We start from the raw sequence: 23734 nt of genomic DNA on the forward strand, positions 1-23734 counted from the left end.
AGGGCGGGGAGTTTACTTGGCTGATCGGCGCTTCATTTTTATACCGAGTTTGTTGATTTGCGGGGAGATTGTAGACGGTGCAGCCCGCTCTCGTCACACCGGCCCGGGGCCTACAGGGGGGAGAAGCCTGGGGCCTGGGGCCTGAAGCCTGGGGCCTGGGGCCTGGGGCCTGCAGGGGGGAGAAGCCTGGGGCCTGGGGCCTGGGGCCTGGGCCGGGGCGGGGCCGGAGAGGCCGGGGCGGGGCCTGGAGCTGGAGGCTGGAGCTGGAGCAGCGGGGAGCGGCGACAGTGGAGGCCGCGGCCGGAGCCGGGACCCACAGCTGGAGAGGAGGCGGCGGCGGGGAGCGGCGAGGAACCGGGACAGGACGGTGAGTGCGGTCCCCGCCCCCACACCCCTCCCGCCCGGCCGCCCGCGGACCCCGGACTCCGGCCACGCTACTGGACAATGGACACCAGATCCTAGACACTGGACACCAGACACTGGACACCAGACCCTAGACACTGGACACCAGACACTGGACACCAGACACTGGACACTGGACCCTAGACACTAGACCCCAGACACTGGACACCAGACACTAGACACTGGACACCAGACACCAGACACACCGGACACCAGACCCCAGACACTGGACACTAGACACTCGACACCAGACCCCAGACACTGGACACCAGACCCTAGACACTGGACACCAGACCCCAGACACTGGACACCAGACCCCAGACACTGGGCACCAGACCCCAGACACTGGACACCAGACCCCAGACACTGGGCACCAGACCCCAGACACCGGGCACCAGACCCCAGACACTAGACACCAGACCCCAGACACTGGACACCAGACCCCAGACACTGGACACCAGACACTGGACACCAGACACCAGACACTGGACACCGGACACTGGACACCAGACACTGGACACTGGACACGGACACTGGACACCAGACACTGGACACTGGATACCACTGGACCCCAGACACTGGACACCAGACCCCAGACACTGGACACCAGACCCTAGACACTGGACACCAGACCCCAGACACTGGACACCAGACACTAGACACTGGACACCAGACCCCAGACACTGGACACCAGACCCCAGACCCTGGACACCAGGCCCCTAGACACTGGACACCAGACCCTAGACACTGGACACCAGACCCCAGACCCTGGACCCCAGACCCTAGACACTAGCCCCCAGACCCTCTGACCCCGGCCACTGGTGCAGGTACAGTAGGCAGTGAAGAAAGCTAGTGGCATGTTGGCCTTCATCACAAGAGGAATCGAATATAGGAGCAAAGAGGTCCTTGTGCAGTTGTCCAGGGCTCTAGTGAGACCACACCTGTAGTCTCCGCTCTATAATCTTTGGTATTGTGTACAGTTTTGGTCTCCAAATTTGAGGAAGGACGTTCTTGCTATAAGTGAGTTCGGTATTCCGACTGCACATGCCCAGGTCACGGGTCACTCGCGATAAACATTCTGGGTGGCTGTGCTGCTGTGTGTGTGCAGACTTGCGTTCCGTCCGTGGTCTCCGACGCTGCGGGCGCTGTTGAGTTGCAGCTGGGCCTTCCCTGTCCCCCTCCCGGGGACGGTCCACTGGCGGTTCGGCAGTGCTTGCGGCGCCGGGGACCCGGGTTCGATCCTGACTGCGGATGCGGCACAGGTCTGTGTGCAGGCGGTGACACGGTTGCCGTGAGTGTTTATCGCGAGTGACCTTTGACAAATCCCTTGATTCCTTGCGTTTTTCGGAATACCAAGCTCGCTTATTGAGGGAGTGCAGCGTAGGTTCACCAGGTTAATTCCCAGGATGGCGGGACTGTCAAATGCTGAGAGAATGGACAAGCTGGGCTTGTATACCCTGGAGTTTAGAAGGATGAGAGGGGATCTTATTGAAACGTACAGAAGATTATTAAGGGCTTGGACACGCTAGAGACAGGAAACATGTTCCTGATGTTGGGGGGTCCAGAACCAGGGGCCACAGTTTCAGAATAAGGGGTATTTAGCCATTTAGAACTGAGATGAGGAAACACTTTTTCACCCAGAGAGTTGTGAGTCTGTGGAATTCTGGATTCCGGTTCTCTGGATACTTTCGAGAGAGCTAGATAGAGCTCTTAAAGATAGCAGAGTCAGGGGATATGGGGAGAGGGCAGGAATGGGGTACTGATTGGGGATGATCAGCCATGATCACATTGAATGGCGGTGCTGGCTCGAACGGCCGAATGGCCTCCTCCTTCACCTATTGTCTATTGGTACCTGGGTGCGTGCGTGCGTTGGTGGAGCTCGGTCAAGGTGCTGCCAGCCTCCTTTGTGATGAAGCAGTGGGATCTGCGGAGAGTGAGTGCCGGCGGGAAGAGGCCTAGCCGCGGAGACCCAGGGCCGGATGTGGCCAAAGCCCCGACACACAATCCTTCCGTTGGCACGGCCAACCAGGTCCGTGTGGCATCGTGATGGAAATGACGTCACAATGAGGGGGGGGGGGGGCTAAGTGTTGGCGGGGGGTGGGGGGGTGGGGGTGCTACAAGTCTGTGGTCTCCACCACTCACTGCCACTAGCTCACGGCCATTGCCACGTTGCTAACACTGCCCGGTCACCAACCTCCTCACCTCTGTGACCACCCACCGCCTGTCCCCTCCCCCAGAGGCAGAGTCTGACCCCAGGGGGTGGTGCTGCTGCGGCACTGTTGATGTGCACCCTGGAATGTCTGTGTGCCGAGTGGTGTCATTGAAGCCCTGGCATGGACCAGTGGCACCATGGGCATCCCCACCTGTGAAAGGTGGACAACAGCCTGTGGATCTGCTCTAACCAGGTAGGAGCCGGGCCTGGCACAGGCAGCAGGCACACAACGCACCTTCCAGCTGGCAAACCACACTGCACTGAACATGCCTCTCCTTTGATGTGTCGTTTTCACACCTTACACTTCCTTGTCTCTGTGTCTCCCTCTCCCCTGGCTTTCAGTCTGAAGAAGGGTCTCGACACGAAACATCACCCATCCCTTCTCTCCAGAGATGCTGCCTGCTCCGCTGAGTTACTCCAGCACTCTGTGAAACGTCACCTATCCATGTTCTCCTCAGATGCTGCCTGACCCGCTGAGTTACTCCAGCACTCTGTGAAACGTCACCTATCCATGTTCTCCCCAGATGCTGCCTGACCCACCGAGTTACTCCAGCACTCTGTGTCTTTAGTAAACTCACATCTTGTGGGTCAATAGTCAGAATTGTTTTCAATAGACAATAGGTGCAGGAGTAGACCATTTGGCCCTTCGAGCCAGCACCGCCATTCAAGGTGATCATGGCTGATCATCCCCAATCAGTACCCCGTTCCTACCTTCTCCCCCATATCCCCTGATTTTGCTATTTTTAAGGGTTTCCCAGGATGGAAATATGAAATACCATAGAGCTTTAAGGTGAGAGGGGCAAAGTTTAAAGGAGATGTGTGGGGCAGGTTTATTTACACGGAGGGTGGTGGGTGCCTGGAACGTGCTGCCAGGGGTGGGGGTGGAGGCAGATACGATAGTGGTGGTTTAGAGGCTTTTAGATAGACGCATGGATAGCGGGGGATATGGATCATGTGCAGGCAGGGATGAGTTTAGTTCAAGTTCAAGTGAGTTTATTGTCATGTGTCCCTGTATAGGACAATGAAATTCTTGCTTTGCTTCAGCACACAGAACATAGTAGGCATGAATACAGAACAGATCAGTGTGTCCATATACCATAATATAAATATATACACACATGAATAAATAAACTGGTAAAATGCAAATAACAGATAATGGGTTATTAATGTTCAGAGTTTTGTCCGAGCCAGGTTTAATAGCCTGATGGCTGTGGGGAAGTAGCTGTTCCTGAACCTGGTTGTTGCAGTCTTCAGGCTCCTGTACCTTCTACCTGAAGGTAGCAGGGAGATGAGTGTGTGGCCAGGATGGTGTGGGGTCTTTGATGATACTGCCAGCCTTTTTGAGGCAGCGACTGCGATAAATCCCCTCGATGGAAGGAAGGTCAGAGCCGATGATGGACTGGGCAGTGTTTACTACTTTTTGTAGTCTTTTCCTCTCCAGGGCGCTCAAATTGCCGAACCAAGCCACGATGCAACCGGTCAGCATGCTCTCTACTGTGCACCTGTAGAAGTTAGAGAGAGTCCTCCTTGACAAACCGACTCTCTGTAATCTTCTCAGGAAGTAGAGGCGCTGATGAGCTTTCTTGATTATTGCATTGAGTATAGAAGCTGGGATGTAATGTTAAAATTGTACAAGGCATTGGTGAGACCAAATCTGGAGTATGGTGCACAATTTTGGTCGCCCAATTATAGGAAGGATGTCAACAAAATAGAGAGAGTACAGAGGAGATTTACTAGAATGTTGCCTGGGTTTCAACAACTAAGTTACAGAGATAGGTTGAATAAGTTAGGTATTTATTCTCTGGAGCGCAGAAGGTTAAGGGGGGGACTTGATAGAGGTCTTTAAAATGATGAGAGGGATAGACAGAGTTGATGTGGACAAGCTTTTCCCTTTGAGAATAGGGAAGATTCAAACAAGAGGACATGACTTGAGAATTAAGGGACAGAAGTTTAGGGGTAACATGAGGGGAAATTCTTTACTCAGAGAGTGGTAGCGGTGTGGAATGAGCTTCCAGTGGAAGTGGTGGCGGCAGGTTCGTTGGTATCATGTAAAAATAAATTGGATAGGCATATGGATGAGAAGGGAATGGAGGGTTATGGTATGAGTGCAGGCAGGTGGGACTAAGGGGAAAAAGTTGTTCGGCACGGACTTGTAGGGCCGAGATGGCCTGTTTCCGTGCTGTAATTGTTATACGGTTATTAGTGTTCTGGGACCGTTAACGACATCATCTTGGGCGTGGACATTGAGGGCCGAAGGACCGGTACTGTTCTACGTGCTATGTAGGGGACGACAGATGGCGCAATGGGCTAAGTGTTCGGCTGGCGACCAGAAGGTAGCCGGTTCGAATCCCGCTTGGAGTGCATACTGTCGTTGTGTCCTTGGGGCAAGACACTTCACCCACCTTTGCCTGTGTGTAAATGTAATGTAATTATGTGAAGCACTTTGGGGTCAATGCAAGTTGACTAAAAATGTGCTATATAAATAAGATTATTATTATTATTATTATTATTATTATGTTCTCGGGCTGGCTGCTGCTTGTCCAGTTCTATAACCTGATCACCTTTGACCAAGGGGGAGAGGAGATTGAATGACAGTGTAAAGGAAACCTTTAGTCTTTATTTGGAAGAGGATTGTTTGCTTTGGGTCTAATTACGGGTGGAATTTGGAGCTTAAGTATAAATGGATCAGCTCTGTCCGCCCACCCCACCACCCCTCCTGGTTGCCTGAAGTCCTGGCCCAGGCAAGTCCCAGCTTGTCTACTGGAGAGGGAAGTCCAATGTGTTGCTCCTCACAACAGAAGAATCTTTTGTCAGCAGTTACTCAGGTGTGCATGAATCCACTGAGTTACTGATGTAGGGGCGAGATAATCCTCGCCGCGGGAGCAGGAGGAAGCTGAGTGTGTGCGAGTGAGTGTGTACGTGTGTGTCGGCTCCGGCTAATCTGTGCCTGGCAACTGAAGGTGCCAGCAACTCACCGGCCGGTCCACCACCCCCTTCTCCCGTCCATCAATCCCCAGTCTGGGCTGCACCTGCACACAGCCGCCCTCCTCTCCTCTCCCCTGGTCACCAGCCCGCCCCCAGCGTCACTGACCGTGGACAGAATCACTGGCCACCGGACGGACAATCACTGACCACTGGAATAGAAACACTGTCACTGTTTCCTAACAACTTTGATTTCTCTCCAAGAAATAAGTGAATTCCTTCGACTGTGAAAGACAGAGGGCGAGTGGCGCGGTGCTTGAATGACGAGAAGCTGGAGCAGGGAGCGATGTCCACATCACACTGTGCAAACCCACACCCCACACCCACTGGGGGAAAGCTGTAAATGATCACTGGACTGTCTCCCCGCACCCATGTCCAACTATAGTGTAACGTCTAGACCACAGGTGAGAAATACTGTGTGTGTGTGTGTGTGTGTATACGTGTGTGTGTATAGTGGGTGTATTGTGTGTGTAGTGTGGGTGTATTGTGTGTGTAGTGTATATATATATATGTATAGTGTGTGTGTATATAGTGTGTGTTTATAGTGTGCGTGTGTACATGTGTGTGTGTGTAGTGTGGGTGTATTGTGTGTGTAGTGTATATATATATGTGTGTGTGTATAGTATGTGTGTGTATAGTGTGTGTGTGTATAGTGTGTGTGTGTACATGTGTGTAGTGTGGGTGTAGTGTGTGTGTGTAGTGTATATATATGCATGTGTGTATAGTGTGAGTGTGTGTGTATAGTGTGCGTACACATGTGTGAGTGTAGTGTATATATATATGTGTGTGTATAGTGTGTGTATTGTATGCGCGTGTGTGTTTTGTGTGCGTGTGTATAGTGTGTATATATTGCGTGTGTGTATATAGTGTGTGTATTGTGTGCGTGTGTGTGTATAGTGTATGTATCGTGTGTGTATATAGTGCGTGTGTGTGTAGTGTGTATATAGTGCATGTGTGTATAATGTGTATATAGTGTGTGTGTGTATGTTGTGTGTGTGTATAGGGTGTGTGTGTAGTAACTGCAGATGCTGGTTTAAATTGAGGATAAACACAAAAGCTGGAGTAGCTCAGCGGGACAGGCAGCATTTCTGGAGAGAAGGAATGGGTGAAATTTCATGTCGAGACCCTTCTTCAGACTTCTGAAGAATGAGTCTCGACCCGAAACTTTATTTAAGTCATTAAATTGATGCCAATAGAAAACAAAGATACCTGTTGAATTTAAAGACCAAAATCCCACCATAGCTGGTTGCTATTTAATTTGGAGAGTAATTTGCTCTTTATAAAAAATGTTGCATTTACCATCCAGAACGTCCAGAACAAATGGGGCCGAGTGGCATTACGGCGGCAGGCGCGGGCACACCGCGACGCCCTGTGTCTCCCTTTCAAGGGAGATGCTAAAAATGCATTTCGTTGTGCTGATTAAAAAAAAAAAAAGACTTTTCTTTTACACTTTAGAGATCCAGCGCGGAAACAGGCCCTTCATCCCACTTAGTCCGCGACGACCAGCGATCCCTGCACACTATCACTATCCTACGCACACTAGGGACAATGTTTATCAAAGCCAATTAACCTCCAAACCTTTTTTCTTTGGAGTGTGGGAGGAAAACAAAGATCTCGGAGAAAAACCCACACAGGTGACGGGGAGAACGTGCAAACTCCGTACAAACAGCGCCCGTGGTCGGGGTGAAACCCGGGTCTCTGGTGCTGTGAGGCAGCAGCTCTACCTCTGCGCCACCGTGACGCCCTGTATATTATGCCAACACCCAGGTGTCAAAGGTCACGGGGAGAAGGCAGGAGAATGGGGTTAGGAAGGAGAGATAGATCAGCCATCATTGAATGGCGGAGTAGACTTGATGCGCTAAAGGGGCTGTCCCACTGGGGCGACCTAATTGGCAAATTTGCTTTCGACTCATACTCGCAGCATGGTCGACACGAGGTCGTAGGAGGTCTCCGTAACTCTCCTTCATGCTCGAGAGTGGTCTCCGCGTACTCGAGGCCTCAGCTAGGTCACGGCATATTTTTCAACATGTTAAAAAATGCCCGAGAGTAAAAAAAGGTCGCCATGGGGGAAAAAAATCGATACTTTTTTTACTCGTAGGTTTAGTCGTAGTAGGTCGGCATGTTAGTCGTAGGCAATCGAGGGTAGTCGAAGATAGTCGTAGATAGTCTACATCATAGTCGAAGGGAGGTTGAAGGAGGTCCTCTTCACTCTCCACTATTCGGTGTCCAATTTTCCCGTAGCTAGTCGTAGCTGGTCTTCTACATAGTCGAAGGAGGTCTTCAAGGAGGTTTGTGTAATTCTCTGGCTCAGGGGGCGGTGGAGGCCGGTTCTCTGGATGCTTTCAAGAGAGCAAGATAGGGCTCTTAAAAATAGCGGAGTCAGGGGATATGGGGAGAAGGCAGGAACGGGGTACTGATTGGGGATGATCAACCATGATCACACTGAATGGCGGTGCTGGCTCGAAGGGCCGAATGGCCTACTCCTGCATCTATTGTCTATTGTCTATATAACATGACATATTTTCAAACTCTCCTAAACTCTTCTAAACTCGCCAATTAAGTCTCTCAAGTGGGACAGCCCCTTAATTCTGCACCTATCAGTAATGAGTACTTTTACACAGAGAGTGGTGAATCTGTGCAATTCTCTGCCACAGAAGGTAGTTGAGGCCACAGTTCATTGGCTATATTTAAGAGGGAGTTAGATGTGGCTAAAGGGGTCAGGGGGTATGGAGAGAAGGCAGGTACAGGATACTGAGTTGGATGATCAGCCATGATCATATTGAATGGCGGTGCAGGCTCGAAGGGCCGAATGTCTCTCCTCCTGCGCCTATTTTCTATGTTTCTATGAGCATGTGTGTTTTGTGTTAGTGATGTATATTGTCTGTGCTGAGGATAATACTGATCTAACGCTGAGACTATACTAATGATGCTGCTGTGTGTTGTGTGAATCTTGCAGGGTGTTGGTATGCAGGAGGGCAAGTGCTGTTACACTGCCCCTACGGGCAATTTGTCGTGGGTACCAACGCCACGCCTTAGCGCCGATGGCACCGACTCCCCGACCAGCAACACGTGCCGGACCTTCTCCTCCCCGCCAGCGGCCCGAGCTCGCTGCCCCGCGGTGGGCCCGCTGGACGGCACGGTGCCCAGTCGCAGCAGCCTGCCCGCTGCCGCCGGCAACAGCATCCACGGCGAGTGGTCAAGCAGGCAGTGGTCCCTCTCTGCTGCCCGGCACTGCCCCAGCCTGGACCCGCCCCCCACCCTCTCCCGGCAGCTCAGCCTCCGCCCCAGCCTGGACCCCCTCTCCCTGCTGCAGTCCAAGAGGAAGAACACCCTGGACACCCGTGGCGTGACACCGTGCGGCCACGCTGACCGGGCCACCGAGTTACGGACACGCCAGCTGCCCTGTATCTCCGAGTACTGGGCGGGCAGAATGCCCGACTACTTTAAAGCGGTGCGGGACCGCTCGCTGCCTGACTGGGACCCCGATGAGGAGTACCAAGCCCTGCTGGATTTCACCTACCCGTTACGGCCCCTCAGCTTCACCTCCAGGGACGTGTTGGGCAGTGAGGACCTCTGCGCGGAGCTGTCGTGTTTGGATGTGTCTGAAGTGCTGGAGGACGGCTCCGTGTCCGCTGACCACACACTGACCACTCGCAGCCACTTGTCCTCTCCCGCTGAGCCGGGCTGCAGCGGCCAGCTGGCTGACCAGAGCTGGCTCTTGGCCAAGCTGGCAGTGCCCGGGTCCGCTCCCCGCCTCTCCTCCAGCCCCCTGCCGCCGGCAGCGCCCGGCTCCGGCCCGCGGCGCGGCGAGGAGTCTCGGACGCAGCTAGCCGACAGCCCGTTCACCAGCACCATCACCTCCGACTGCACGCTGGGCAACTCCGTCACCGACTCCGGGTTCCTCTCCAAGGACTCGAGTGAAGAGTTCTCCCTGCGGCCGCCGTCCGGCGACCTCTCCGGCGGCGCCTTGCCGGCCACCGCGGAGTCGGACAGCGAGCCGGAGTTCCTGCACCTCCCCCGCCGGCTCGGGCAGCTGGACGACCTGGCCCGGCAGATCCACGGCCTGTCCGCTCGTCTAGACCAGTCTGGCCCCCAGACGGCCAGACTGCGGGACGGGGACGCGGAGGAGGGGGACGACCAGCGCTCCCTCCCCCATCCCCGCACCACCATCGCCGGCGACCGGGGCCAGCTCTACCACCGGCTCGGCACGCAGTCCACCAACGTCCAGCGCTGCCTGACCAGTGACACCATCGTGGAGCTACGGAGGGCCACCGACTTCATCCGCAAGCTCGGACACTGGCCCCGCTATGACCCCGACCACCACCTCAACCACGACAGCTTCAACAATGACGGACTCCTCGCACACATCCAGGTAACCACCGCCACCGAAGGAAATAGGCAGCGTTTCGGGCCAAAACCCTTCATCAGATTGGGTCTGAAAAAAGGGTTTTGGCCCGAAACGATGTTTCGGGTCGAGACCGTTTTTCAGACTGATGTCGGGGTGGGGGCGGGGAAAAGAAAGGAAGAGGTGGAGACAGTGGGCTGTGGGAGAGCTCGGGATGGGAGGGGAAAGAGGGAGAAAGCAGGGACTACCTGAAATTGGAGAAGTCAATGTTCATACTGCTGGGGTGTAAACTACCCAAGCGAAATACGAGGTGCTGCTCCTCCAATTTGCGGTGGGACTCACTCTGGCCATGGAGGAGGCCCAGGACAGAAAGGTCGGATTGGGAATGGGAGGGGGAGTTGAAGTGCTGAGCCACCGGGAGATCAGGTTGGTTATTGCGGACCGAGCGGAGGTGTTGGGCGAAGTGATCGTCAAGCCTACGCTTGGTCTCACCGATGTAGAGCAGCTGACATCTAGAGCAGCGGATGCAATAGATGAGGTTGGAGGAGGTGCAGGTGAACCTCTGCCACACCTGGAACGACTGCTTGGGTCCTTGGATGGTCAGACAAAGGCGAGCAAGTGATGGGTGGATACAGGTGAGGGGGGTTTGATTGGAGGGTGGATAGACAAAAAGGGGAGCAATGGGAAAGTGTGTCACAGAACTCTTTAATTTAGAGATACAGCGCAGAAACAGGCCCTTCGGCCCACCGAGTCCGTGCCGACCAGCGATCCCAGCCCAGGACAATTCTGGGCTTCCCAACATCCCCTGATGTTGGGGGAGTCCAGAACCAGGGGCCACAGTTTAAGAATAAGGGGTAGGCCATTTGGAACGGAGACGAGGAAACACTTCTCAACACAGAGTTGTGAGTCTGTGGAATTTTCTGCCTCAGGAGGCCGGTTCTCTGGATACTTTCAAGAGAGAGCTAGATAGGGCTCTTAAAGATAGCGGAGTCAGGGGATATGGGGAGAAGGCAGGAACGGGGTACTGATTGGGGATGATCAGCCATGATCACATTGAATGGCGGTGCAGGCTCGAAGGGCCGAATGGCCTCCTCCTGCACCTATTGTCTGTTGTCTAATTCACGGGTAGTTGATCTAAAATCTGAAAACGGTGTAAATACTCGAGAGGGCGGGCAGCGGGCGTGGAGGGAGAGAATCAGGAATGGCATTCGGGTAGAAAGACAGACAGTCTCTGTGAAGTCGGCTCTCGACCCGAAACGTCACCCACCCCTTCTCTCCAGAGATGTTGCCTGTCCCGCTGTGTTACTCCAGCATTCTGTGTCTATCTTCAGTGTCTCTGAAGGGTCTGGAGCTGAATGATTCTCCGCAGATGCCTCCAGCAGTTTGTTTATAGCGCGGATGTGTGGAGCGTTTAGCTTACCTGTGTGTTCTTTGTCTCAGAGGGAGGTGGAGGCCGGTTCTCTGGATGCTTTCAAGAGAGAGGGCTCTTAAAGATAACGGAGTCAGGGGGATATGGGGAGAAGGCAGGAACGGGGCACTGATTGGGGATGATGAGCCATGATCACATTGAATGGCGGTGCTGGCTCGAAGGGCTGAATGGCCTCTACTCCTACACCTATTGTCTATTGTCTGTTGTACGATATAGGAGTTTGGTGGCAAGCTGGAGGAGATGGTGCAGTGGCTGTACACGGTGGCAGAGACCATGGACAACTGGGTCCCACCGCTGCCCGACATGGGCAGCATCAAGTCCTCTCTCGATGTCTGCACGGTGAGTCTGTCTGTCTGTCACAATTGCAGGAACACCACCTCATATTTCCCTTGGGCAGCTTACACCCCAGCGGTATGAACATTGACTTCTGTAACTTCAAGTAGCCCTGTCACTCCATCCCCCTCCCCCACACTAGTCCTACCAGCGTCTTGTCATAAGTGATAGCAGTAGAATTAGGCCATTCGGCCCATCAAGTCCATACTCTGCCATTCAATCATGGCTGTTCTATCTCTCCCTCCTAACCCCATTCTCCTGCCTAAAAGAACGTCTTGTTGAGTCTCATTGTCTGCAACAGGTTTTCACCTCAACCACAGCCAACAATGGCCTGTCTTCTTCATCATCGTTACTTCGTTGCATATCTTTCGTTCTATATCTCACTATTTCATCGTCTATATCTCTCGTTTCCCTCCCTCCTGACTCTCAGTCTGAAAGAGGGTCTCGACCCGAAACGTCACCCATTCCTTCTCTCCACAGATGCTGCCTGACCCGCTGAGTTACTCCAGCACTCTGTGAAACGTCACCTATCCATGTTCTCCACAGATACTGCCTGACCCGCTGAGTTATGGTGCAGCAGCATCTATGGAGCTAAGGAAATAGGCAACGTTTCGGGCCGAAACCCTTCTGGAAATAGGCAACGTTTCGGGCCGAAACCCGGAAGGGTTTCGACCCGAAACGTTACCTATTTCCTTAGCTCCATAGATGCTGCTGCACCCGCTGAGTTACTCCAGCACTCTGTGAAACGTCACCTATCCATGTTCTCCACAGGTGCTGCCTGACCCGCTGAGTTACTCCAGCACTCTGTGTGAAACGTCACCTATCCATGTTCTGCACAGATAGACAGTAGGTGCAGGAGTAGGCCATTCGTTTGTACGCATGTTATGTACATATTGAACGGTTCTTGTTTATTACGGAGTGCAGTGTCGTGCTGCTGCAAGCAAGAACTTAATCCTTCTGCCTTGGAACATGCAGCAATAAAACTCTTGACACTCCTTGACTTCAGTAATAGTTTTGAGTTTTAACCCTGCATTGCTGGCTGTGTGATTTTTACCCCCCCCCCAGAAATAAATGTAAATGATTATCTACGACAAATGTCAGCGTTTTTCTGGTGTATTCTGTTTGCAGGCGTTTAAGAATGATGTGAAGGAACACCAAGAGCTAACTGATTCTGTGTTGAAATCTGGAGAAATCCTGCTGAAGTCAGTGGTGGACACCACCCCAGGTATAGTCACGGGTCTGTAGCAGAGCGGGCACCCCTTCCATAGAAACATAGAAATTAGGTGCAGGAGTAGGGCCATTCGGCCCTTCGAGCCTGCACCGCCATTCAATATGATCATGGCTGATCATCCAACTCAGTATCCCGTACCTACCTTCTCTCCATTCCCCCTGATCCCCTTAGCCACAAGGGCCACATCTAACTCCCTCTTAAATATAGCCAATGAACTGTGACCTCAACTACCCTCTGTGGCAGAGAGTTCCAGAGATTCACCACTCTCTGTGCGAAAAAAGTTCTTCTCATCTCGGTTTTAAAGGATTTCCCCCTTATCCTTAAGCTGTGACCCCTTGTCCTGGACTTCCCTAACATCGGGAACAATCTTCCTGCATCTAGCCTGTCCAACCCCTTAAGAATTTTGTAAGTTTCTATAAGATCCCCTCTCAATCTCCTAAATTCTAGAGAGTATAAACCAAGTCTATCCAGTCTTTCTTCATAAGACAGTCCTGACATCCAGGAATCAGTCTTGTGAACCTTCTCTGTACTCCCGCATCCTTTAGTTCTCATTTTTTAGTGCATGGTAAAGCCACCTCAGTCCGATCAAGGATAGTCCGAGGGTCTCGACCTGTAATGTCCCTTGTTTTTGACCTGTAACGTCACCTAGTCCATCGCTCCATAGATGCTGCCTCACCCGCTGAGTTTCTCCAGCATTTTTTACCTACCTTTGTTCTTTTATAGCAGACAAATCACATTCTTCAAGAGAAAATCAGTTATTCAACCAGCAAGTGAAAAATAACCCAAGTTTGAGGAAAACCCCAGCTTGGATTCTTTCATAAGTGATAGGAGCAGTATTAGGCCAAGTCTATCCAGTCTTTCTACATAAGACAGTCCTGACATCCCAGGAATCAGTCTGGTGAACCGTCTCTGCACTCCCTCTATGGCAATAATGTCCTTCCTCAGATTTGGAGACCAAAACGTTTTTTGGTGACACTGGTCAACATGAGTCCCACCTTTAGCAACAGACTGGTTCCACCGCGTGGGTTTAATCGGTCCTCAGTAAATTGCCCCTGTGGATAAGAAAGTGGGATCGTGTAGAACCAGTGTGGACGGGTGATCGATGGTCGGCACGGACTCGGTGGGCCGAAGGGCCTGTTCCCGTGCTGTATCAATAAATCAATCAAACAACTCCTAACATGAATGAATATTTGTAATCTGCAGAATCTTTCGAGCCTGGCTGCTATTCCATCATCCAGCTCTTGATGATGTTTCATGGCGATAGAGACAGGTTCACAAGTTATAGGAGTAGAATTAGACCATTCGGCCCATCGAGTCCACTCTGCCATTCAATCATGGCCGATCTATCTCTCCCTCCTAATCCCATTCTCCTGCCTTCTCCCCATAACCATTGACACCCGTTCCAATCAAGAATCTATCTATCTCTGCCTTAAAAATATCCACTGACTTGTGGCCTCCACAGCCCTTTGTGGAGTTCCACAGATTCATCACCCTCTGACTAAAGAAGTTCCTCCTCACCTCCTTTCCAAAAGAGCGCCCTTTAATTCTGAGGCTGTGACCTCTGGTCCTAGACTCTCCCAGCAGTGGAAACATCCTCTCCATCAATGCCTTTCATTATTGTGTAAGTTCCAAAAAGGTCCCCTCCCCTCAACCGTCTAACCCACTCATTCCTGGGATCATTCTTGTAAATTCTCCTAACCCTCGACTCCATAACTCTGGTTAGACCATGGGCGGAAATCCTTGGGGGGGTACAGTAGGGAGTACAAGCCGAGTCTATCCAGTCTTTCTTCATATGAAAGTCCTGACATCCCAGGAATCAGTCTGGTGAACCTTCTCTGTACTCCGCTCCTGATGTTTCCGTGCTCAGGGCCCACGGCCAAAGCCTTGCGTGTTTGTGTGTGCGCGCGCGTGCATTGTGTGTGTCCCTCCCCCCCCATGTTGTGATAGCCATTTCCATGCCTGGGTTGGCCTGCTGGTGTGATTGCTGCTAATTTCTGTTGTGATGTCAGTCCTCAGGGAGACGCTACAGTTGATCGCGAGACAATCGAACAGGCTGAACGGACATGCCGCCCACCTGTACTCTTCCATCCTCACGGCCATGGGCATGGTCAAAGATGACCTGCAGGCTAAGCAACTGGAACTGGAGGCTGACGGTGTGGAGAGGCAGCTATCACTGGTAAAGGAACCACTAGCTACACACGCAATGTGGCCCAAATTGTGCAATGTGTTCAATCTGTACACTTATAGAAACATAGAAAATGGGTGCAGAGGGAGGCCATTCGGCCCTTCGAGCCAGCACCGCCATTCAATGTGATCATGGCTGATCACCCCTATCAATAACCCATGCCTGCCTTCTCCCCATATCCCTTGACTCCACTAGCCCCTAGAGCTCTATCTAACTCTCTCTTAAATCCATCCAGTTACTTGGCCTCCACTGCCCTCCACTGGCAGGGAATTCCACAAATTCACAACTCTCTGGATGAAAAAGTTTTTTCTCACCTCAGTCTTAAATGACCTCCCCTTTATTCTAAGACTGTGTGGCCCCTGGTTCTGGACTCGCCCAACATTGGGAACATTTTTCCTGCTTGTCCAATCCTTTTATAATTTTATATGTCTCTATAAGATTCCCCCCTCATCCTTCTAAACTCCAGTGAATGCAAGCCTAGTCTTTTCAATCTTTCCTCATGTGACAGTCCTGCCATCCCAGGGATTAACCTGGTGAACCTACGCTGCACTGCCTCCATGAGATTAGGAACAGATATCCTGTTTGTCCAAAGAGGTCGTGCACACTGCCAATTCAATTTATTGTCATGTGTATTGTCAGCTTTTAGAAACATAGTAAAACAGGTGCAGGAGTAGGCCATTCGGCCCTTCGAGCCAGCACTGCCATTCAATATGATCATGGCTGATCATCCACAATCAGTATCCCCGTTCTTGCTTTCTCCCCATATCCCTGGATTTTGTTAGCCCTATAACCATATAACAACCATATAACAATTACAGCACGGAAACAGGCCATCTCGGCCCTACAAGTCCATGCCGAACAAAATTTTTTTTTCCCCTTAGTCCCACCTGCCTGCACTAATACCATAACCCTCCATTCCCTTCTCATCCATATGCCTATCCAATTTATTTTTAAATGATACTAATGAACCTGCCTCCACCACTTCCACTGGGAGCTCATTCCACACCGCCACCACTCTCTGCGTAAAGAAGTTCCCCCTCATATTACCCCTAAACTTCTGTCCCTTAATTCTGAAGTCATGTCCTCTTGTTTGAATCTTCCCTATTCTCAAAGGGAAAAGCTTGTCCACATCAACTCTGTCTATCCCTCTCATCATTTTAAAGACCTCTATCAGGTCCCCCCTTAACCTTCTGTGCTCCAGAGAGCTAAATTTTTCAACATGTTGAAAATTTATCGGTGCCAGTGGCGACAATTTTTGTTGTGGGTTGTCGCCAGGTGCTGTAGGTAAAACTAGTCCCTGGCAGTCTCTTAAGTGGGACAGGCCCACTCTCTCTTGAAAACATCCAGCGAACTGTTGCGTGCTAACCAGTCAGCGGAAAGACAATACAATGATTACGTTCAAGCCAGTTAGTGTATAGATACATGATAGCGTGTTGTGATCTCCAGGGCGATGATGAAATAGAGCTATAGTCCCTTCTCAGTAATTGCCCACAGTAAGAAGGCATTTTAAATTCAGCGCCACTAATATCCCTTGGTCTAAAAAGATTTTACTTGAAGTAAATGCCACTGGAGGGCAGCACAGAGCAGCGAGCGGACCACAAAATGGAAGTGTAATGGATTGCAAATGTATTCTTTGAAAGCCTGGGAAGGCGACTAGTTTTATGGATGACGTGTCAAATTCCCTCCTTGCTCTATCTATTGTATGTGTGTTTGAACTGACTGTATGGGGTGGTGAATCTCTGGAGTTCATCGCCATAGACAGTTGTAGAGTCAGTTGATAAATTACGGGTGTACACAAAAATTGCTGGAGAAACTCAGCGGGTGAAGCAGCATCTATGGAGCGAAGGAAATGGGCAAAGTTTCGGGGGCCGAAACACGTCTTCAGACCCGAAACCCGGAAGGGAATAGGTAACGTTTCGGGCCGAAACCCGGAAGGGTTTCGGCCCGAAACGTTGCCTATTTCCTTCGCTCCATAGATGCTGCTGCACCCGCTGAGTTTCTCCAGCAATTTTGTCTACCTTCGATTTTCCAGCATCTGCAGTTCCTTCTTGAACACAATATATTACGGGTGTCAGGGGTTATGGATAGGTGGCGTTTCACAGAGTGCTGGAGTAACTCAGCGGGTCAGGCGGCATCTGTGGAGAACATGGATAGGTGACGTTTCACAGAGTGCTGGAGTAACTCAGCGGGTCAGGCAGCATCTGGTGGAGAACATGGATAGGTGACGTTTCACAGAGTGCTGGAGTAACTCAGCGGGTCAGGCAGCATCTGTGGAGAACATGGATAGGTGACGTTTCACAGAGTGCTGGAGTAACTCAGCGGGTCAGGCAGCATCTGTGGAGAACATGGATAGGTGACGTTTCACAGAGTGCTGGTGTAACTCAGCGAGTCAGGTCAGCGGGTGCGGCAGCATCTATGGAGCGAAGGAAATGGGCAACGTTTCTGGCCGAAACCCTTCTTCAGAAAGCAGTAGAATGGTACAGTAAAGTTAGTCCCTGGTGAGATAGAGGAGTTTACAGTCCTACTAGCCTCTGGGAAGAAACTCCTTCTCATTGATACATAGAAAATAGGTGCAGGAGTAGAGGCCATTCGGCCCTTCGAGCCTGCACCGCCATTCGATATGATCATGGCTGATCATCCAACTCAGTATCCTGTACCTACCTTCTCTCCCTGACCCCTTGCTGCAGCAAGTATGAATTTCATTATGACAATAAAACACTAGACACTTGATCATGGCTGATCATCCACAATCAATAACCCGTGCCTGTCTTCTCCCCATAATCCCTTGATTCCACTAGCCCCTAGAGCAAGGGTTCACAACCTGGGGTAAATTTACCCCCCAGGTCTTGAGGAACAAATGACCAGCATGGGAAAACACAAAACACGTTCCACCATCCCACGACTGAAAATATTTACCCGCAGAGGGTAAATTTCCCCAACCCAGGGGGTGAATTTATTGTTTCTGGATTTGTTAAAAATTTCCCCTTTGTCAGTTGCTTCATTATGGTTGAAGTGTAAACTCAAATTACTGAACAAAACATTTACTTTCGAAATGTTGCCAGGGGTAAACGAGAAGAAAAAAGGTTGGCAACCTCTGCCCTAGAGTTCTATCTAACCCTCTTTTAAATTCATCCAGTGAATTGGCCTCCACTGCCTCTTCAAATTCACAACTCAGGGTGAAAACGTTTTTTCTCATGGAAACATAGAAATTAGGTGCAGGAGTAGGCCATTCGGCCCTTCGAGCCTGCACCGCCATTCAATATGATCATGGCTGATCATCCAACTCAGTATCCTGTACCTGCCTTCTCTCCATACCCCCTGATCCCTTTAGCCACAAGGGCCACATCTAACTCCCTCTTAAATATAGCCAATGAACTGTAGCCTCAACTACCTTCTGTGGCAGAGAGTTCCAGAGATTCACCACTCTCTGTGTGAAAAATGTTTTTCTCAGCCTCTCCGTTCTCACAGCATGGCAACGGAGGCGTTTGCAGTTCCTTCTTGGTCACTGACTTTCACAGCTGCTCTGCAAGTGGTAAACAGTGTGGGGGTCAGTTTCCCAACACTTCCTCTCGCGACCGGCTGGATAACACGTGAATAATGTTTGTCACTCTACACCCAGTCACAGTGTCTGCGATATTTATAACTGCTGTGTGCTTTGACAAATGTAACACCGAGGTCTCGAAATCCACACTTGTTTACAGGGTACACATCGCGTCATCTGCAGTCATTCCTCGTGTGGCATTTTGTGTTTCAGGCTGACGATTGCAAGTGGCATTGATGAAGATCTCATCGCAGGAAAGCACGCCAGCTTGGATACGCCCAGTGAACCAACCACCACATTGCAGCTCCTCAACATTCAACTCTTGACAATTGTTTTTGCATTTGTACATTCCTAATTGATTTGGGGGGGAAAACAAATCTCATACCTGTGAAGTACATAGGCATATACTTGCAATTAACTTTGTTTTAAAGCTCTTTACACAGTCAAGTGCTGTTTACTTTCAATGTTATAACAATTTTAATTCAACTTCTGCACTGGTCCAATTCATGTTGACCAGAGGTGTGTGGGATAAAAATAATTTTAACTTTTGAATAGCAGCTAGTGCCATAACCTACTGGTAGCCAATAACTTGTGTATTGTGAGGAGTTCTAGATGGACAGTGGCGTGAGGTGGGAGTCTAAGTTACTCCTTGCCCGACAGTTCCAGATGATGCACTTGAAGACCATTAATACAGCACCCCCTTAAATCCTGCAGTCTTATGCTCCTTGTCCCACTTAGGAAACCTGAACGGAAACCTCTGGAGACTCTGCGCCCCACCCAAGGTTTCCGTGCGGTTCCCGGAGGTTTTTGTCAGTCTCCCTTCCTGCTTCCACTACCTGCAACCTCCAGCAACCACCTGCAACCTCCAGGAACCGCACGGAAACATTGGGTGGGGCGCAAAGTCTCCAGAGGTTTCCGTTCAGGTTTCCTAAGTGGGACAGGGGCAATATAGAGTGCAAACAGGTCCTTCGGCCCAACTTGCCCACACCGACCAACACGTCCCAGCTACACTAGTCCCACCTGCCCGCATTTGACCCATATCCCTCCAAATCTGTCCTATCCATGCACACGTTTCCAAAACCTTGGGATAGTCCCAGCTTCAACTACCTCCTCTGGCAGCACATTCCATATACCCACCACCCTCTGTGTAAAATAAGTTACTCCTCAGATTCCTATTAAATCTTTTCCCCTTCACCTGAATCTATGTCCTCTGGTCCTCGATTTCCCTACTCTGGGCAAGAGACTCTGTGCATCTACCCGATCTATTCCTCTCAAGATCTTATACAATCGGTGAACAAGAATAGTATTTGATGTAGGTGTGGTTTTAAAACCAGTTCTCCTCCAGAATCCCATTTGTTCTTGGGGCAGCATTAGGCCATTCAGCCCATCAAGTCTACCCCCATCATTCAATCATGGCTGATCTATCCTCCCCTCTCTTCTCCCCCTGGGAATTGCACAGGTGTGGATTAGAAACAAACTTGAACTAACTCACACTTAAAAATGTTTGTGTCATTCCTAACTGTCACTGTATGTCATGTTGTCACTTGCGGGCGGAGCACCAAGGCAAATTCCTTGTATGTGAATACTTGGCCAATAAACGTATTCATTCACTTCAACCCTTAAGCAAGGGTGGAAATGGCAAGGCATTGCTGTGTCAGTCCACCTCAACCCTGTGTGGAACCACCACTCCACACCCCAGCCAGCAGCTTACCCCAATGGCCACCTCCAGTGTTGGTGTGACACCAACACAGTGGAAGGCGGGGGACATTTTGTATGCCCACACTTTTGATACTTGCTTTTGTACCGTTCCTGTAACATGTTGTGTGGTTGATAAAAACAATTTGTAACTCAATCACGGCAATTTTGTACCATTGTGCAGGTAATTTTGATGTTTTTTGTAATCTGAAAATGTAACGTTTGGTGGTTTGATGCAACCTGTGCCGCTGCAAAATCACACTCACGCCTTAAGAAAAGTGACTTGCAATGCTTTTAATAAAATGTTTTATTTTTAATCCGTTAGTCTGCAGACATTTTATCGGGCGGGACGGTAATGAATTAGAGTCCACACCTTCATATTCCACCAGGTGGCGCCTTCAACAATGGCAGCCTCGCCAACAGTCTGTCTGTCTTTTTTGTTATTTTTTAGTGTGTTTTTAAACATTTATGTTAATGTTCTCTGTTTTGTTTTATGTGGGGGTCGGGGGAAACTTTTATTCAATCTCTTACCTTGCCAGAGATGTGATTGTTTTCCGGATTGTATCTCGTCGCTCTGCAGCCTAACATCGTGGAGCTGGCGGCCTTGCTCCGGACTGACCTTGAGCCCCACCGCGGGCGTGGACCAACCATCGGAGCCTGCGATCGACGCTCCAACTACGGCCTGCAGATTTCAACATCGAGGAGCTCGCAGTCTCGGGTAGAGACCGATGTAGGGGATGCTCCAAAGTTGCAGGAGGTTCGACCCTGTGTGGGGTGGATCGCCCGGCGTGGGGGGAGCTGAGATCTCACCGATGCACGAGCTGCTCACCCCGACACAGAGAGCCCCGATCACCAGCTACGGGAGCCAAGATCGTCCTGTCAACGGAAGGCTTGAGGCCCCCGACAAAGAAGGGAAGGAGAACAAAGAAGATTGAACTTTTTTTTTGTCTTCCATCACAGTGAGGAATGTGGAGGAGTCACTGTGGTGGATGTTTATGTTAAAGTGTATTTTGTGTGGCATGTTGCTTTTTATTGGTATGACTGTACAAATCAAATCAAATTCCTCGTAGGTTGCAAAACATACTTGGCTAATAAAGTATGATTCTGATAGGAACAAGGATCCAAGGAAAAGGTCGAATGGAATTACTTGGAAGGTGGTTTTCCCTAAGATAGATTTCTACACGGGGTCAGCAATTTAGGACCAAGACAGGAGAAAAGCTCTGACATTCTCTGTGAAAGAGCTGTTTTAGTTTTAGAGATACAGCGTGGAAACAGGCCCTTCGGCCCACCAGGTCCGTGCCGACCAGCGATCCCAGCACACTAACACTATCCTACACACACTAGGGACGATTTTACATTTACACCAAGCCAATTAACCTACAAACCTGTACGTCATTGGAGTGTGGGAGGAAACCGTAGATCTCGGAGAAATCCCACGCAGTGGAGTCAGGGTATAAAATGGTAGCCGTTAGATATTAACACAATGAACAAGCGATTGGCACAGGAGCTGGGCACAACATGCTGGAGTAACTCAGCGGGACAGGCAGCATCTTTGGAGAGAAGGAACGGGTGATGTTTCGGGTCGAGATGCTTCGGCTGGTTTTTTGGTTTAAACCAGCACCTGCAGCCACTTCTTACACATTGGTACACTTTCATAATGAGTGGAATAGCTGGTGTGAGGCTAAACGTCTGCCTACTCTGCTAATGATGCCCTGAGGTGCTTATTGTGCAGACAACGCTGCCCACCTGTAAATAAATGTACATGTCTTGTGGTCAGAAGATGAGATGCTGAGCTTGGACGTGTTGGTCCACCTCGCTGTCATGCAAACGCCACTGGTGTCCAACTTGAACCTGGTCTTGTTGTAACATTTAATTTTAAGGCAAGGTTTAATTTAGAGTTACAGTGCAGAAACAGGCCCACCGATCCCCCACACACTAGCACCATCCTGCATGCCCCTGGGTCAATTTTACCAAAGCCAATTAATCTACAAACCTGCGCGTCTTTGAAGTGTGGGAGGAAACCAGAGCACCCGGAGAAAACCCACGCAGGTCACGGGGAGAACGTACAAACTCCGTACAGACAGCCCGTAGTCGGGATGGAACCCGGGTCCCTGGCGCTGTGAGGCAGCAACTCTACCGCTGTGCCAGGGTATTTAAATGTTTTAGTGCAAATTAGGGTAAAACAGACGATGTCGACATGGGATTGTGGCTTGAAGCAGTCCAGGAGTAACCCTCGCTACTGAATGGCCAAGAGGGCAAAGCTGCTGACGCTGTTGAAAAAGACTTTATTAGCAACTTGTGTGTCCTTCTGTCCTTCACACGCTCCGTCCTGGCTACAGATCAAGGGAGGAAGAGTATGGAATTCAAGATGAGCACCTATCAAAGTTTACATTGAACATTTACAAAAATAAAACCAGAAATATGGAGGAAAGTGCCATGAAGCATTTTATTTAGAATGAGTAAAAATAAATTTGAGTTAAATCACCCTTCACCATGCTTAAAATATTTTAAATTATATGGGTCCCTACACTAGCTCTAAAATGAAGTGGTTAGCATGCCTGATAATGGCGACTATTACCAATCTCTCTGCAGTCAAGGCAGCATCCAGATGTAGTCAACGCAGTATCCAGATGTAGTCTCCAAAATTCCACACACAAAAAAAAAAGGAAATTCGCGGGTAAAAATGTGATCGGTTTGGAGCAGCCCCTTGTTCGGTGAGCAGAAAGTCCCAGTGCTCAACGTGCCATATAAATACAAGGCGTCTCCAAGGCAAATGGGAATCATAACAGCAGTGATCTACAGACTGTACTCTCTCATCCACAACCAAAACTCTACAACGAGATACAACACATGAGAAATGCAGAATAAATTAAGACAGTTACACTCTGCAGTAATCGAGCCCGTTGATCTTGTAGACCTGGACGCTTGGGCGGACTGTGCTGGCCCACCGGGGTTAGTTCTAAATTAAGTCTAGGTACAATATTATTAAACATTTCAGTTGTTTAATGTTATACATGTGCAACAAATTACAATATCCTGCAGCCACAAGTTATACGCAGAGAGTATGAAGGGAATGCAGTGTGGTTGTGTCTCTACAGAAAGTACTAGCAAAATCAGATCCAACATAACATGACTAAATTTTATTGATGGCAATGAATAAGACAAAACACTGGCCGTGACTAAACTTCACCCTCAGAGACCATCCAATGCTGACATTTAAAACATGCCATTAGAAACAAAAATCATTTCTTTATAATATAAACCAACTGCATGAAAATCTGCTAACATGAGACTTATGCACATTATTAATGACCTGCACACTTTAAAGTTTAAAACAGTTCTGAAAATGAAGTTAGACTTGAGTTGGATATCCCAGCCA

General features: G+C 50.0%; 1 protein-coding gene across 2 annotated transcripts; it reads left to right on the plus strand.

The window, feature by feature from the left end:
- Positions 1 to 245: 245 nt before the first annotated feature.
- On the plus strand, positions 246 to 20672 carry cep68 (centrosomal protein 68). Of its 2 annotated transcripts, none has more exons than XM_055638859.1 (7): positions 246 to 367; positions 5801 to 6000; positions 8553 to 9968; positions 11587 to 11709; positions 12832 to 12928; positions 14944 to 15110; positions 18874 to 20672. In XM_055638859.1, exons 2-7 carry the CDS (start codon positions 5968 to 5970, stop codon positions 18895 to 18897), a joined length of 1860 nt encoding a protein of 619 aa, XP_055494834.1. In that variant the 5' UTR covers positions 246 to 367; positions 5801 to 5967; the 3' UTR covers positions 18898 to 20672. The 2 variants fall into 2 exon arrangements, with proteins under 2 accessions (XP_055494834.1, XP_055494835.1); XM_055638860.1 differs by lacking the exon at positions 246 to 367 and adding an exon at positions 2554 to 2807.
- Positions 20673 to 23734: the final 3062 nt, after the last annotated feature.

Source organism: Leucoraja erinacea, chromosome 8 (genome assembly GCF_028641065.1).
Source record: "Leucoraja erinacea ecotype New England chromosome 8, Leri_hhj_1, whole genome shotgun sequence".
Taxonomy (NCBI): domain Eukaryota; kingdom Metazoa; phylum Chordata; class Chondrichthyes; order Rajiformes; family Rajidae; genus Leucoraja; species Leucoraja erinaceus.